Source organism: Phyllobates terribilis, unplaced genomic scaffold, assembly GCF_046119375.1.
Source record: "Phyllobates terribilis strain yellow unplaced genomic scaffold, ASM4611937v1 Scaffold_5__5_contigs__length_657084704, whole genome shotgun sequence".
Lineage (NCBI taxonomy): Eukaryota > Metazoa > Chordata > Amphibia > Anura > Dendrobatidae > Phyllobates > Phyllobates terribilis.
The window spans coordinates 223493625-223507891 of record NW_027362765.1 but is presented as its reverse complement, the minus strand read 5'-3'; the positions used below and the strand labels follow the sequence as shown (position 1 = coordinate 223507891).

Below are 14267 nucleotides of genomic sequence, written 5' to 3'. Positions count from 1 at the left end.
TTGTGCAACCACTTAGATACCTTGGTCAATAGCTACTGACTGTGACACCTATGGGGTGAGCTGCCACGATTGGACTTCCTTTGATTGCCGCAATTATAGACGACTGTCATCAGTATATCTCAGCCATGACCCAGGGTGTATACAGCAGACTTCGTTCAGGATCTTGCTCCCTACATGCAGCCTTGCAAACAGGAGTGTTTTCCCTTCTCATTTGCAGGAAGGCGATGAAAGTGGAATTTAAAGGGGTATTCCCCATCTCCAAAACCAATAATAATAATAGGAAATACCTCCAATTAGAAATGTAGAATAGTTCTTCTGATTAGCCATGTCGCTTTCCCCTTGTAGGGCAATAGATATCCAGTTCGCTGTTTGTGGTTCTAACCATGGATATCTAGCTATTGCAATACTCTGCACATGGGGTAAGTGACATACTGTAGCGTATTAGAAGAATTATACTACTTTTCTAATTGGAGGCATTTGCTAATATTATTGTTACACCTATTACATATTGGGATAGGGTCTTGCAGATGGGAATACACCTATAAATTCAGTTTTCATTACAAAGTCACCTAAGTGAATGGGGACTGGGATAGATCTAGTTTTATAAAGGAACATTACAGACATTACATGAGATATCATTAATATTATGCAAGTTAATGACTTAAAGAGTAACCATTTTATGCTTTTCATAAATCAATAGTACATGTGTAAATAAGAACATATGTACTATATCTTATCAGAGAAATCTGCTTCTTTCCGCTCTTGGACTGATCATTAATTCCCCAAATTCTCAGATCACAGGTAAATCTTGAGTTTAGTGAATACAGATTTTCTCATAACTGAGAAAGGAGATGACAGTTGATGCTCATAAAGGTCAATGGAGATCTGTAAGGGCTTGTTCACACGCTGCATTTTTGCCACATTTTTTCAAGGGTTAAAAAAAAAAAAAAAAACAGTGATGTACCAGCAATGTGAAATCTCATTCACACGCTGCTTATTTTTTCCTTGCGGATTTCAACCACTAAGGCTACGGTTCCACGATGAGCTTTTGTATGTTGCAGATTTTCTGCACCCATTAAGTAAAATAGGCTACTTGCATTTTTATTAAAATATGCAGCATAAAAAAATAACCAAAAACTCATTGTGGGAATGAAGCCCTAAAGCATGTCAATTCTTGAAACCATTTTTACCCATTTAAATTAATTGGAAAAATTTTTTAACAGAAAAACGCAACAAAAATCTCACATAAAAAAATGAATATTTTACACCTTTTTTTCCTGCGAACAATTTGGTTTTTGGAACAGAAAAATCTGCAGCAAATACTCAACATGTGAACATACCTTAAAGGAAACCGGTCATGTCTTAACTACTATATAAATTGCCCCTATAGTGTTGTTACAGCGCATGCGGCTCCCAGCGCTACAAGCATTACTGCCTGGCCATCTCATACTGTGCAAGCATCCCACACTTCAGGTAGGATATAAGTGTATAAAATGTTATATACTCATTATATTTGCGCCAATTTGAATGAAAAAAGCGTGTTAGTGATGCACATTGCATCACTAACACTATGGAGGCAGTTTACATAGTTAAAGGGAACCTGTCATGTCTTATCTAGACATGACAGGTTCCCTTTAACTATCGTTTCTGCCGCCAGCTCCTTCCCCTATAAAATTTTATAAGCATCAGCCATCATCTTCTACCTTCTTAATGGGAAAGTCTGTCTTTACTGAGCTCAGATACTACCCATGTACTGACAATGGAAGATCAGTCCAGGAGGAGAAAGAAGCAGATTTCTCTGATAAAATACATTACAAAGTTTATCATTTTTGTGGGCACTATCAATTTATGAAATAAAAATAACTAGACAGTTATTCTTTCTGAAATTATATAACATTTTAATAATCTTTCCTAGTCGTTTTCAATATCTTTTGCTGTTTTTCTGCGTCCTGATCATGCGATGGACACGGCCTGTATGATAACTGTACTGTAGGACACACCACCAGAACAGATTAGTATCTGCAGCCGTACCTAGAGTGTTGTGCACGCCATCTGCTTCTTCCTTCACAGTTTCATCAAGACGCTCCAGATTCTGCACCAGCAGGGCGATCACTTGTCCTTCCACCTCAGGATTAGCAGAGACAACGCCAGTTTTACAAGCAGCATTGCATCCCGTCAATACAGTGCAGTGCTCCTGTAGGATTACTCACCAATGCGTCTATAAGGACCTGCGCTCCCTCCTCGCTCTCATGTAAAGTGTCTATATCCGTCAGCTCTTGCAGCAAGTCAACCACAGCAATACATACATGTGGCACGCTAAGGAAATACGTTCTGTAGTGGGGTCAGGATGTCAGACAGTGAGCACAAAGGGAAACGACCGTATCCACCATTGTGTAATATACTTTCTGTACTAATTTATCATCATGGACAAAATCTCTTCAATAGGAGCCATTATTGAGTATTTGCAATGGTCATGCTATGGTAGCACATAACAGTACAGTAACAACCCGTGCACCCGAGTGTCCAGCATCACAAGACTGCAGAGTTATCCACTGAAGGTAAACGATAAAGGTCCCTATCGAATGACAGCAAGCAGAGATCTTGAGAACTGTCAGGAGTATATACTGAAACCACGGTAAAATATTGCATAGCATTGCCCCGTACATAGCTTTATTTAACGATAATGTCCCTTTAACTGTAAGGGTGATCATACAAGTACATCTAATTTGCCATATCTATTCAGAAATCAAAAGGGGGAAGTTTTTCCTATAAGCTACATTAGTAGTGTTAAGAAAAAAAATAAATAAAAAACTGTTTTATATACCCTGCCCAGGTCCAGCACTGGCTCTCAGCCGCTATTCCCCGTGTGTTGAGGTCACGTCAACAGTGCAGCAGCCAATGAATGAGCTCAGCAGTGGGCTAGGCTCCTGCCGTCTACATAGACAATAAGTTCAATTGTCTACAACACCAGTCACCGGAGCTGTCGACAACACCAGTCATCGAGTACAGCAGTTCAGACTCAATGCAGGTCCCAAGCAAGGCAAGTAAAGCACATTTTGGCTTTGTATTACTAACGAAGCTGATAGAAAAATACTGTTCTGAAAGGGGACAGTCGTTTTATTTAAAGGGGTATTCCCATCTCCAAGATCCTATCCCAATATGTAGTAGGTGTAATAATAATACTACTAGCAAATACCTCCAATTAGAAATATAGTACAGTTCTTCTGATTCGCTATGTTGCTTACCTCATGTAGGGTATTGCAGTAGCTAAGGCAGTGTTTCCCAAACCCCATCCTCACGGCCCCCCACAGGTCATGTTTTCAGGATCTCCTTAGTATTACGCAGGTGACTGAAGTATCATCAACGCATCAGGAATTCTCTCACCTGTGCAATACTAAGGAGATCCTGAAAACATTGACCTGTGGGGGGCCGTGAGGATGGGGTTTGGGAAACACAGAGCTAAGGTATCCATGGTTATGACCACAAAGAGCTGTCTGTCACTATATGAGTGGTCGGAACCATGGATACCCAAGCTACTGCAATGCCCTACATGAGATAAGCGACATAGCAAATCAGAAGAACTATACTACATTTCTAGTTGGAGGTATTTGGTAATAATTATTATTAGTATTATTATTACACCTACTACATATTGGGATAGGATCTTGGAGATGGGAATACCCCTTTAAATAATACAAATGTTTATAGCACTGCCATATTCCATAGTGTTGTACACAGAACAAATAATCTCACGTCAGTCTCTCTTTCACATGGTCTTAGTGGATCTTACACTCTATAGTCCACCTTGACAACCATGACGCATGCCTGAATCAATTTCATAAGAAGCGATGTTCATGCCATATTTTTTAGAGGAGATTATGAACAGTTATTTTCACTCGTAGAAATAGGGGGAAAAAACAAAAAAAAAAAGATTTGTGCCCAGCATTCTGTATATTTCAGGTCCACAGTAATCCCATGCCCACAATAACACACTCAACAGTTTATTGAAAAAGTCATTCTATGTAAAAGGATATCAGTGTTTTCATGGCCCAGCAATCCAAGCAGAGACTGCACGGCACTCAGCTCCACCAGCAGGTGGTACAGGTCGGGTATGGTGGCGATCACGTGCATCTCCTGGATGATGTCGTTCAGGTCCAGCTCCGACTCCATGAACCTGACCGTGCAAAGAGGAAGAGCCTGGTGAGCAGAGCAAAGGGCAGCAGAGCCACAAGGGTCACCAATAACACAACATAAGGGCTTGCTCACTTTTCAGGGTTGTCTGGGAATTTAATACGCAACTCCTGGTTCTTATAAGATCTCTTCTCAAAAGTCAGGATCATCCTCTTCACTGCACTTTCATCTAGAGGCTCCACCTAAAAAGGAAAAACATTAGCACCCCTTAAATAGATCTCCCCAAAACACAAAGGGTTCTACTCAAGAGAAAACTGCAGTAATAAAGGTAACTGATCAGATATTAATTACTTAAAAGGAGTTTTCTGATTGGGTCACATCATGTATAGTGATACCTGCCAGGTCATGTGCCCGATTGGCGGATAATGTACAATGTACCAGTGCACGATGCCGGCCGCACACATACAGGGCCAGGCAGATATCAGCAGATGTGGCTGGTGATCTCACGGTCAGTGTTCCCAGGCAGGTGTACAGACAGTACCAGGATGCTGCACAGTAGCAGTGCCCACACCAATAACCAATCAGCTGCTTGTTCACGTGCACTCTATGGAAAGTAGCTGCAAGTAAGAAGCTTTTCTATTGGTCAAAATATTCAGAAACATCAAAACCTGTCACATACGACAGAGAAGACAAGGCGATTCTAGCCTGTTTAGAGTTACGCATCACCTAAATATTTTATTTCTAATCTGTTTGTATCTTCTGATTGTAGATTTTATTTCTGTACATTATGGGGGGCAGCCATTGAGCCTAATATCTTTCAGAAATATATCTCACGGCAGCCACATGGACATTTGAAGCTGTCAACTGGTGAAGAGTTTTACCCAACAGAGATCCAGGCATGCTCTGTAATCTGTGCAGAGGTCATTGTGCAGGGAGGGGAGAGGAGGTGAATGAAGACATTCACTTGTTTTGATTGGTGGATCCTGTGTATGCAGGTGTTATCTGTCAGTGTAATCTTTGCTGTGATGATAATGAAATGACTACTGAAAAACAGTCTGGGCAATACAGGGAGTATCAGCCTATTAGTGGCCAGAGTGAAAACTGCAAGAATTATTTTTTAGTTTAACCTCTTCCCACATTAGGATGTGAATTAATTGTGAAGGGATCCAAAAGTGTGGAGAGGTCTCAGGAGCTGAGCTCCTTACACACGTGGCAGATACCAGCTATATTATATAGCCGGCATATGGCAAAGCTGTAAACCACTTCAAGGGAACCTGTCACCAGAAAAAAAAAAAACACAATTAACCTGCAGATAAGGGGTTAATCTGCAGAATAATAGCGTTACTAACCTGCCCGGTGCCTGCACTTAGCCAAATGCTGCGGGGAGAAAATGAACTTTATTCCCCCAGGCAGCGGTCCGAGTGTCAGTCATAGGGCCAGGGGCGCGGTTACAGCCACCATTCTGTATACTCAGAGCAGTGACTGATAGTGTTAATACTATGCTAAAAATTTTAATGAATTTTCTTTTGATGCACTGCAAAATAGTTCAAATACTGGATCCAATTATAAAATGCTGTGTTTGTCCCTGTACCAAGAGTTTTTGCTGCAGAAATTAAATTTAGGGTTCCCCAGGAGAGGAAACATTTTTTCAGGCTGGCTCCTGCGATTCTAAAGTTGGGAGTCACTGACAGCCACTACTAACATCGTCGTCTTCAGCGCTACCCGCTCCATCGGTTGTTTTCCGCTCATCCTCTTGTAGTGCCCGATCTTCATCGCGGACCCAGTTGCGGGCAACTCTCTCTTTTCTTGGGGGTTTTACCTCATCTGGGTCATCTTCTCGCCCCCTTTTAGCACCTCTGTCAGGCTTAGGAGAGAAAAGAGGAAAACAAAAAATAGCATCAAACAGGATCATAATGCAAATATGAAATACAAAGGCACGAAAAGCAAAAACTATGGCTCTTACAGTTCCAGTAAAGTGGATGTGATTTATAGAAATCTCCTGCCCACTGTGCTTCAAAAACTGACCTGCGGTGCGTGTATGAAATCCGCAACATGTCCATTTCTCTTGTGGGTTCGCTGAGTTTTATGTGTGGATTTTACCCATAGAATTGTTTTAGGTACGGAAAATAAGCAGGTAAAAAAAAATGTATATGCGTTTTTAGTGCGTTTCTGCTTTGGAAAAGTATTCAAAACCCAGGTAATCTGCACATGACTATCAAGGTAACAAAAATAAAAGCAACTTTATTTAAAACATGACACCCCAAAAAGAGGCAAAAAACGCAGCGTCAAAAACTAAAAATGTATGAAAAAAAAAAAGCAAGGTAAAAAAATGCTAGGAAACAAATTTACCTAATAGGTGCAGAAAATCTGCAAAATCAAATACTCAAGGTGGGAACATAGCCTTATGCAACCCGCCAGCTATTCTATGCCAACGCGGCATTGCTATGCCTGGCACATATAGCTCTGGTATGGAGACAAGACAAACATCAAATAGTTCGATAAAGCAGCAATGAAAAGCCGCTTAATATTCAACTCGGCCCGAATAACAAAGCTGAACGCTAAATGCGAGCAATCAAATGTGTGGTGAGGGGTTACAGAGCAAGACCAAGCTTGTTCTGGATGCAAATGGTAATTTGCCATTAATAATTCATGGCCCTCGTTAGACAGTCACTAATCTTGGCCTGCCAGCCTACGCTGGCGCGCGGATGAAGTACTGGGATTTGGTGTAAGTGGATCCCCTCTGTCCGCTCATCTCCCTGCTCTGAGGCTAGTTTATGGGGTTTAATTAAAATTATTAATTACACGAAAAGACCAATCTTATCTTCCGGAGACAGATTTTGAGGCTGTGCAGAGCAGATGATATGCCAGTGCGCAGACTTTCTGGGTCCATATGCCCTGCCCGTGTATGCCTATGCTTAGACCCCTATTTACTGATAAAGGGTCTTCAGTAAACCCAGAAAGGTTAAGGTTTCATCCTGTAATTTCTATGATCCGCGTTCGCTGACCAGAGTGTGATTACTTGAGAGGCAAATAAGCCAGCATGGAGGAGGATGAACAGTTCACATACTGACATGTCCACCATGTGCTGCACCGTACGCCAGGAATAAAAAGCTATTTTCCTTTTAGCACCCTCTCCCTTCATGCAAATTATTCATTTTTCTGCTGTCAGATTCTCAGGCGGCTCGCTAAAGTACCGTCAGCGCTGCACCAGTGTGACTTGTGAAAATAGACACCCGGCTTGACGACACGCTAAACCTGAAAATTCCCGTTAACTACAATCCCTCGAGTTATAAACATGAGTCCCGAAGATATGGGGGGGCAGGGGGGTGTCAGGTAGGATCCATATACAAGAGTGCTGCTTTAACACAGCGTTTAGCATCTGCCCCTGCAGCGGCTCTGATGGGTGAAAGTCTGTCTGGAGTTTTTAGATCACAACAAGCCGCAATTTCATAGTTCAGGTAAAAAATATTATATGTCCACAGATCCGAGCTGATTCAGTGCCAGTAAAAAAAGGAATAAATCGCTAGGATATGCCATCTCTTACCAACCCATCACTAATCCGGAGAATGAAAGTGATGTGTAGGTGGTACAGCTGGCACACTGTTGCGCCCTCCTTACCGTTTCTTCCCTGCAGGAGCATTTCTGCCCATAAGCTGCAAGACAGTGATCCCAGCCGATCATAAAGTGATGGCACCCTGCATCCTTTACCCTAGGAATATTGCCTCTAGGGAAAACATCCCTATATGCAGACTCGGACGGAGCCTGTACACCCTCGCACAATATCTGCATGCAATACAAACCAAACCCGTGAAAAAATCCACAATGGATTCTGACACAAGTGGAAGTACCAGAAAACTTTATGCAAAAGGCTTGACGCCATTAATGAGGCTAGAAAGCCAAATCTAATGTCTGACAAAGTAGTGAGATTCACGTAGGGTGAAGCCAGGCGCAAGGTATGCTAACCATCATCTGGTCAGAGAGACATGGGCTGCACCATATTTTAATTTTTTCCTCAACATTCTTGATTTGCTTGGTTCCTCAACAAAAATCTCAACATTATTGGTGTTTTTATTTTAGCCCTTCAGATAATTCCTAGCATTTTTAATTTATGAAGTTATTACATTTCTAGTGTCAAATAGGAAACTATCCACGTATTTAACCTCTTAGGCATCAAGCAATTTTTTGATCTTGAGTTTTAATTTTTCCCTTCTTCCAAGAGCCATAACTTTTTTTTTATTTTCCCACAGACAAAGCCATGTGAGGGCCTAGTTGTACTTTTGAATTATACCATCCATTTTATCATATGATACAAGGGAAAAAAGGAAAAAAATGCAATTACACAATTGATTTTTGAGGGTTTCTTCTGTACCAAAAATGACCTGAAAATGATACTCCAGTTCAGTTCGATTACAATGATACCAAACTTGCATTTTTTTTTTATTTAAGTGGTGAACAAATATTGCAAAAATTCATAAAAAAAAAAAAAAATTTGCTTCAGTTCTCATTTTCCAAAACCTGTAACATTTTTATTTTTTGGACGATGGGAGCTGTGCGAAGGCTGGTTTTTAGCATGGTGACTTGATGTTTTCTTTTTGTACTATTTAAGGGCTTTTTCACACGTCCGTGTTTCCAGTACGTGTGGTGACAGTGTCCACACGTACTGGAGACACTGACACACGCAGACCCATTCATATCTACAGGTCTGCTAAAATGTCAGTGTGTTTCCAAGGACAGTGTGCCCATGTGCTCCACACTCTGACATGTGTTTTTTTGCGGATGCACGGTCCGCAAAAGTGTCTCACACTGAACACACACGGATGATATCCGTGTGTCATCAGTGTGACACGGTCCGGTGCCTGGGAATCAGTGTACAGTTAGCGCTGTTCCAGAGCGCCAGGTGCTAAACACTGCCCTCATCATGGTTCTCTGCCGGGACTGCGATCAGCACCAGCAGGGACAATGATGAGGGTAGTAGTGTCTGTTCCCGCAGTGTCCACCTGTAAAAATAAGAATAAAATAATAAAATCCATATACTCATCTGTCCGGAGATGACCCCCGCTGTAATCCTCTGACCGCCGACGAGAATGAGCAGGAGCTGTGCTCAGTGAGTGACAGGACACCACTCCTGAGCGGCTCATTCTCTCTTGCTCCTCTGCTGATCGGTCGCTGATCATTACCCTCATCATTGTCCCTGCTGGTGCTGATCACGGCAACGGCAGCGAACCATGATGAGTGCAACGTTCAGCACCTGGAGCTTGGGAACAGCGCTAACTGTACTGCTGATTCCCAGGCGCTGGTCCTTGTGATCCTTATGCGGCACATGGTTGCCACACACAGACATCGATATCTCCTGTACCAGAAATGTGCGGACGTGTGAAACCAGCCTTAGCGAAGATACGACTCTTTGATCACTTCGTAATGCATCTTTAGTGGAGTTGTGACAACCAAAAACCCGCAATTCTAGCAGTTTGATTTTTTCCTCTTTCTTGTTTTTACAGATCAGGATAATTAATTTTATATTTTGAAGGACTGGACTTTTCTGAATACGTTGATACCCAATATATATAAGTTTTTTTACGTCTCTTTATTGTTAACTGGAAAAAAGGGGGGGTATTCGAATTTTTATCTCTTTTTTATAAACTTTCTTTACTTTTACTTTGTTAGTCATCTTAGGACCTGCGATTGTCTGATCGCTTCTACTATATACACGCCCCTTTTACGACGCCCAGCGATCACATGACAGGCACGGGGCGTTCAACTGGTCCCCAGCTTTCATAGAAACCCATTGGTTCCCTGCGATTGTGTCATAGGAAAGCTGATAGGCATCTGAACTAACGTCTGGGTTGGATCACGGTGCTTAAATGCCACTATCAGCAATTCATTGCAGCATTTAAGAGGTTAACAGCAGCGATCGACGAGCATGCCAATTGCTGCTCTTAGATCTCAGCCATATATTATAGGCAGTATATGCCCTGTGTGGAGCTGGCTATGCCTTTGAGAGACACGCTCCATGACTGATACATCAATCATGTGGCATTAAGGGGTTAAAGAAATTCTCTGAGGAGGGGGGAAACAGTTGTTATCTCCTATACACTGGAAGGACAACAACTTGTTAATCAGTGGGGTCTGACAGCTGGGACCTGCACTAGCAGGTAGAATGGATAACTTTACATGTTCCTCTACCGCTCCAGGCATTCCCTATGGGGCTACCAAGCACTGTGCTTAGCTTTTTCGCACATAGAGAATGAATGGAGCAGCGGTCAACTATGCACTGCAGCCACCCTATTCTCACAGAGATATACGTACCCCGCCAATGATAGAGATTCCTCATTCTGCTGATCGGTACGAGTCCCAGCGATTGAAACCCCCACCGATCAATAAGTTATCACCCATCCTGTGGATAGACGATGACTTGTTTTCACTGGAGAACCCATTTAATCTGTACCTGCATAGTGTTTTTACTTATGTTTGCAATTTTATTATGTTAAGGGGGGTTGCAGAAATAGCTGAGATCACTGATTGACTGCAGCGGAACTGACACAAACTGTAAGCAGAGGTGGAGACTCAGCACCAGACCCGGGGAGGGGGAGTAAAGCGTAGTTTGTGTTTAAAATCAAACTGCCCCTGTGTTCTGAAACTGGAAAACCTCTTTAGGCTATGTGCCCACGATGCAGAAATGAAGCAGAAAATTTCTGCAGCATTTCTGCATCTCCCTGGCAGAAAAAACGCATGCAGATTGTGCATGCGTTTTTCCTGCCAAATACATGCGTATTTGAAGCGTTATTCACATGCGTTTCTGCATGCGGATTGACAAGCGCTTTCCAGGCGATTTTAGCATCACTTGGAAAGTGCTTGTCAACTAGGTCACACTATATAAATCCATGCAACAGAATGTTTAAAAATACAAAAATAAACCTATACTTACCCTCTGATGGCCCGGCGTGTGTTGCTGCGCTCCTTCCTGGCTGCCAGCTGATCGCGGGACAGTGCACTGAAGGGCCTGCGGTCACATGACTGTGACGTCACCGCAGGTCCTTCAGTCCTGCCCACAAGCACAGGGAAGGAGACCGGGGGCCGTCGGAAGGTGAATATTATCTTTATTTTTTATTTTATTCTTTTTTTTACAGGTACAATGGTACCCAGGTCTGGGTGAGAGTCTCCTCTCCTCCAGACTTGGGTATCATCCGCACATTGAAACACATATAATCCGTGAGTACAAATGTACTGACACGGATTATGCGCGTCTCAATGCAAGTCAATGGCGGCGATTACGCCGCGCTTCCGCAAAATTAATGGACATGCTGCGGATTTGAGAGCAGAATGGGCATAGAACTTGCTGAATCCCCTTGGGGACCATGGGGGGCGGATTACCTAGCGTTTATGCTGCGGAAATTCCGCAGCATATATGCTTGAAAAACGCTACGTGGGCACTTAGCCTTAGGCTGTGTGTCCACGTAGCGTTTTTCATGCAGATATGCTGCGGAATTTCCGCAGCATAAACGCTTGGGAAACGCTTGGTAATCCGCCCCCCATGGTCCCCAATGACAAGCCGCACTTTCAATGCCCATGCTGCGGTTTTTTCCGCAGCGCTTATGCTGCGCTCAAAAATCCGCAGCATGTCCATTAATTTTGCGGAAGCGCGGCGTAATCGCCGCCAATGACTTGCATTGAGACGCATATAATCCGTGTCAGTACATTTGTACTCATGGATTATATGCGTTTCTATGTGCGGATGGTACCCAAGTCTGGAGGAGAGAAGACTCTCATCCAGACCTGGGTACCATTGTACCTGTAAAAAAAAAGAATTTAAAATAAAAAATAAAGTTTATACTCATCTTCCGATGTCTTCCCGGTGTTTTGTCTACTCCGTCCAGTGTCTTGCAATGTTCGCGTAGATGTGAAGGACCTGCCATGACGTCACTGAGTCATGTGACCCATCACATGGCTCAATGACATCACCGCAGGTCCTTCACACCGCCGAAAGCAGTGCAAGACACCGGACGGAGCAGACAAAACACCGGGAGGACATCGGAAGGTGAGTATAAACTTTATTTTTTTTATTTTTCACCATTCTTATTCTTTATTTTAAATAACTTGGTCAGACTACTATAAATCCATGTCGGTTGCATGGATTTATATAGTGTGAACAAGTTTGTCAAGCACTTTTCCAAGTGATGCTAAAATCGCTTGGAAAAGCGCTTGATAACCCGCATGCGGAAATGCATGCAAAAACGCTTGACAAACGCTTCTACCAGGCAGGAAAAACACATGCAAAATCCGCATGCGTTTTTCCTGCCCGGGAGAAGCGTAAAAAATATGCTTCATTTCCGCAACGTGGGCACTTAGCCGTATTTTGATAATAGATTGTTTGCTGGGCTTCTGGTTGATGCTGAGGATTTGTGCCATTATTGCTTTCTCCCCTAATCCCCTCCCCCACCACCACTTTAAAAAAAAAGTTGTTTTTTTTTTTGTTTGTTTTTTTATAGTTTTTGAATACAATATAATCTTGAATATATTATTCACTATAATTTTCCACATATACGGGACTACAGAGGCCACAGCGCCCTCTAGTCCTGGGAACAAGACATTATCTGATTCTCATAATCTGGGATAATTTAAGATCCAGCAGTTCGGCTAAAGTGACGGACCTACAGTGATCACATGATCCATCACACAACGACATGGCATCAGTTGCTGCTTTTCCACTGATAAAAGTTGATCACTGGGTGAGAAGGGGTAGAATTTATGGGGGGGGGCTGTAATGTGATAAGGCTAAGTGGCTGTCTAAACTTGACAAACTATGGACTCCATCATTTGCAGTTTTTTGGTACCTTATGGTACTCATTGACGTTTCGTGCTCCAAATTCTTCAAAAGTGGTTCATGAATTTTGCACAAAATCATTAATACTCTTCACTTTTGTGACTTTTTAGTGCAAAAGTCACAAAAAAATCAGATGTAAATAAAAACCCTCCTGGTGGGGACTGGAGTATATTCACGCAAAACATTTGCAACTTTTTAAGAAGGAGCAACTGATGAATCAGCCAAAAACATCTTAAAACCCCAAACCTCGCCAACAACGGGGAGAAAAAAAAACAAAGACTTGAAATAGATGTTAAAGAGCTTTTTTATTTTATTTTTCATTTCGGTGCTGGAGTGGTGCCACTAATGTCTGTTCCCTGCCCCTAGCCTTATACTTACCAGCCGCTGTCTTGGGTCATTCCCGGTGCCACTCCGGTCCCGCAACACCATCTACTAACTGACCGGAAGTCAGAGGTAACAGTCACAAGCTCTCAGTGTAAGGTATACCTTGACTTCTCCAAAGCGTTTGATACTGTGCCACACAAAAGGTTGGTATATAAAATGAGAATGCTTGGTCTGGGGGATAATGTGTGCAAGTGGGTAAATAGCTGGCTGAGTGATAGAAAGCAGAGGGTGGTTATCAATGGAGTAAGCTCAGGGTGTGTTAGGGTTACTAGCGGGGTGTATACAGCAAAAAATGGCAGAATTAAAATATAACTTTTAATGGGATAATTAAAATCTAAAATAGTATCTAGATACACACAAACAAACATAAATAGGGATGTTATTCACCCAGTGGGGTGGACTAGTTCAGAAAATACAACAGGAGATATATGTTCCTTAATTTACTACAATAATGTTTACTCCTTAATAGTAGAGAGAGACTATCATATGCAAACAGTGGAAATTCATAAGTAGAAAGAAAAGGAACAATCTCACCGGTCCTGCAGCACGAATTTCTCCACAGAATAGCACAGGGTTAATCCAGCGGTCATCCACCTCTGACCCTATAATGCCCTGTTCTCATATGCTGTCCCTAGGACCCCAAAGCTCCCGCCCTGACAAGGGCAGTCCACAGCTGACCCTAAAGATCTGATCAGCCCTACATAGACCCTACAGAAGTTTCCCTAACGCGTTTCCTCACCATCAAGTGATTCATCAGGGGAGTAACAGAAAAATTATTATCAATGGTCTAGGGCAGACCTGGGCAAAGTGCGGCCCGCGGGCCACATGCAGCCCTCTGGCTGTTCCAGTCCGGCCCGTGGACCAAGACTGCCAAGGGGCTGATAACAGTGGCCCACGGGCCGCACTATGCCCTTCCCAGCTCACACACATG

General features: G+C 42.7%; 1 protein-coding gene across 1 annotated transcript in view; it reads right to left on the bottom strand.

Annotated features, from left to right (window-relative positions):
* The window catches only part of CTNNBL1 (catenin beta like 1), a 38192-nt gene that overhangs the window by 14306 nt on the left and 9619 nt on the right, over window positions 1–14267 (bottom strand). Inside the window, exons 2-6 of the mRNA XM_073683848.1 lie at window positions 5834–5995; window positions 4267–4373; window positions 4035–4174; window positions 2211–2308; window positions 2032–2125 (exon numbers count right to left, since the gene is read on the bottom strand). Coding sequence (XP_073539949.1) covers window positions 2032–2125; window positions 2211–2308; window positions 4035–4174; window positions 4267–4373; window positions 5834–5995 — 601 coding nt within the window. The remainder of the gene's footprint in view (window positions 1–2031; window positions 2126–2210; window positions 2309–4034; window positions 4175–4266; window positions 4374–5833; window positions 5996–14267) is intronic.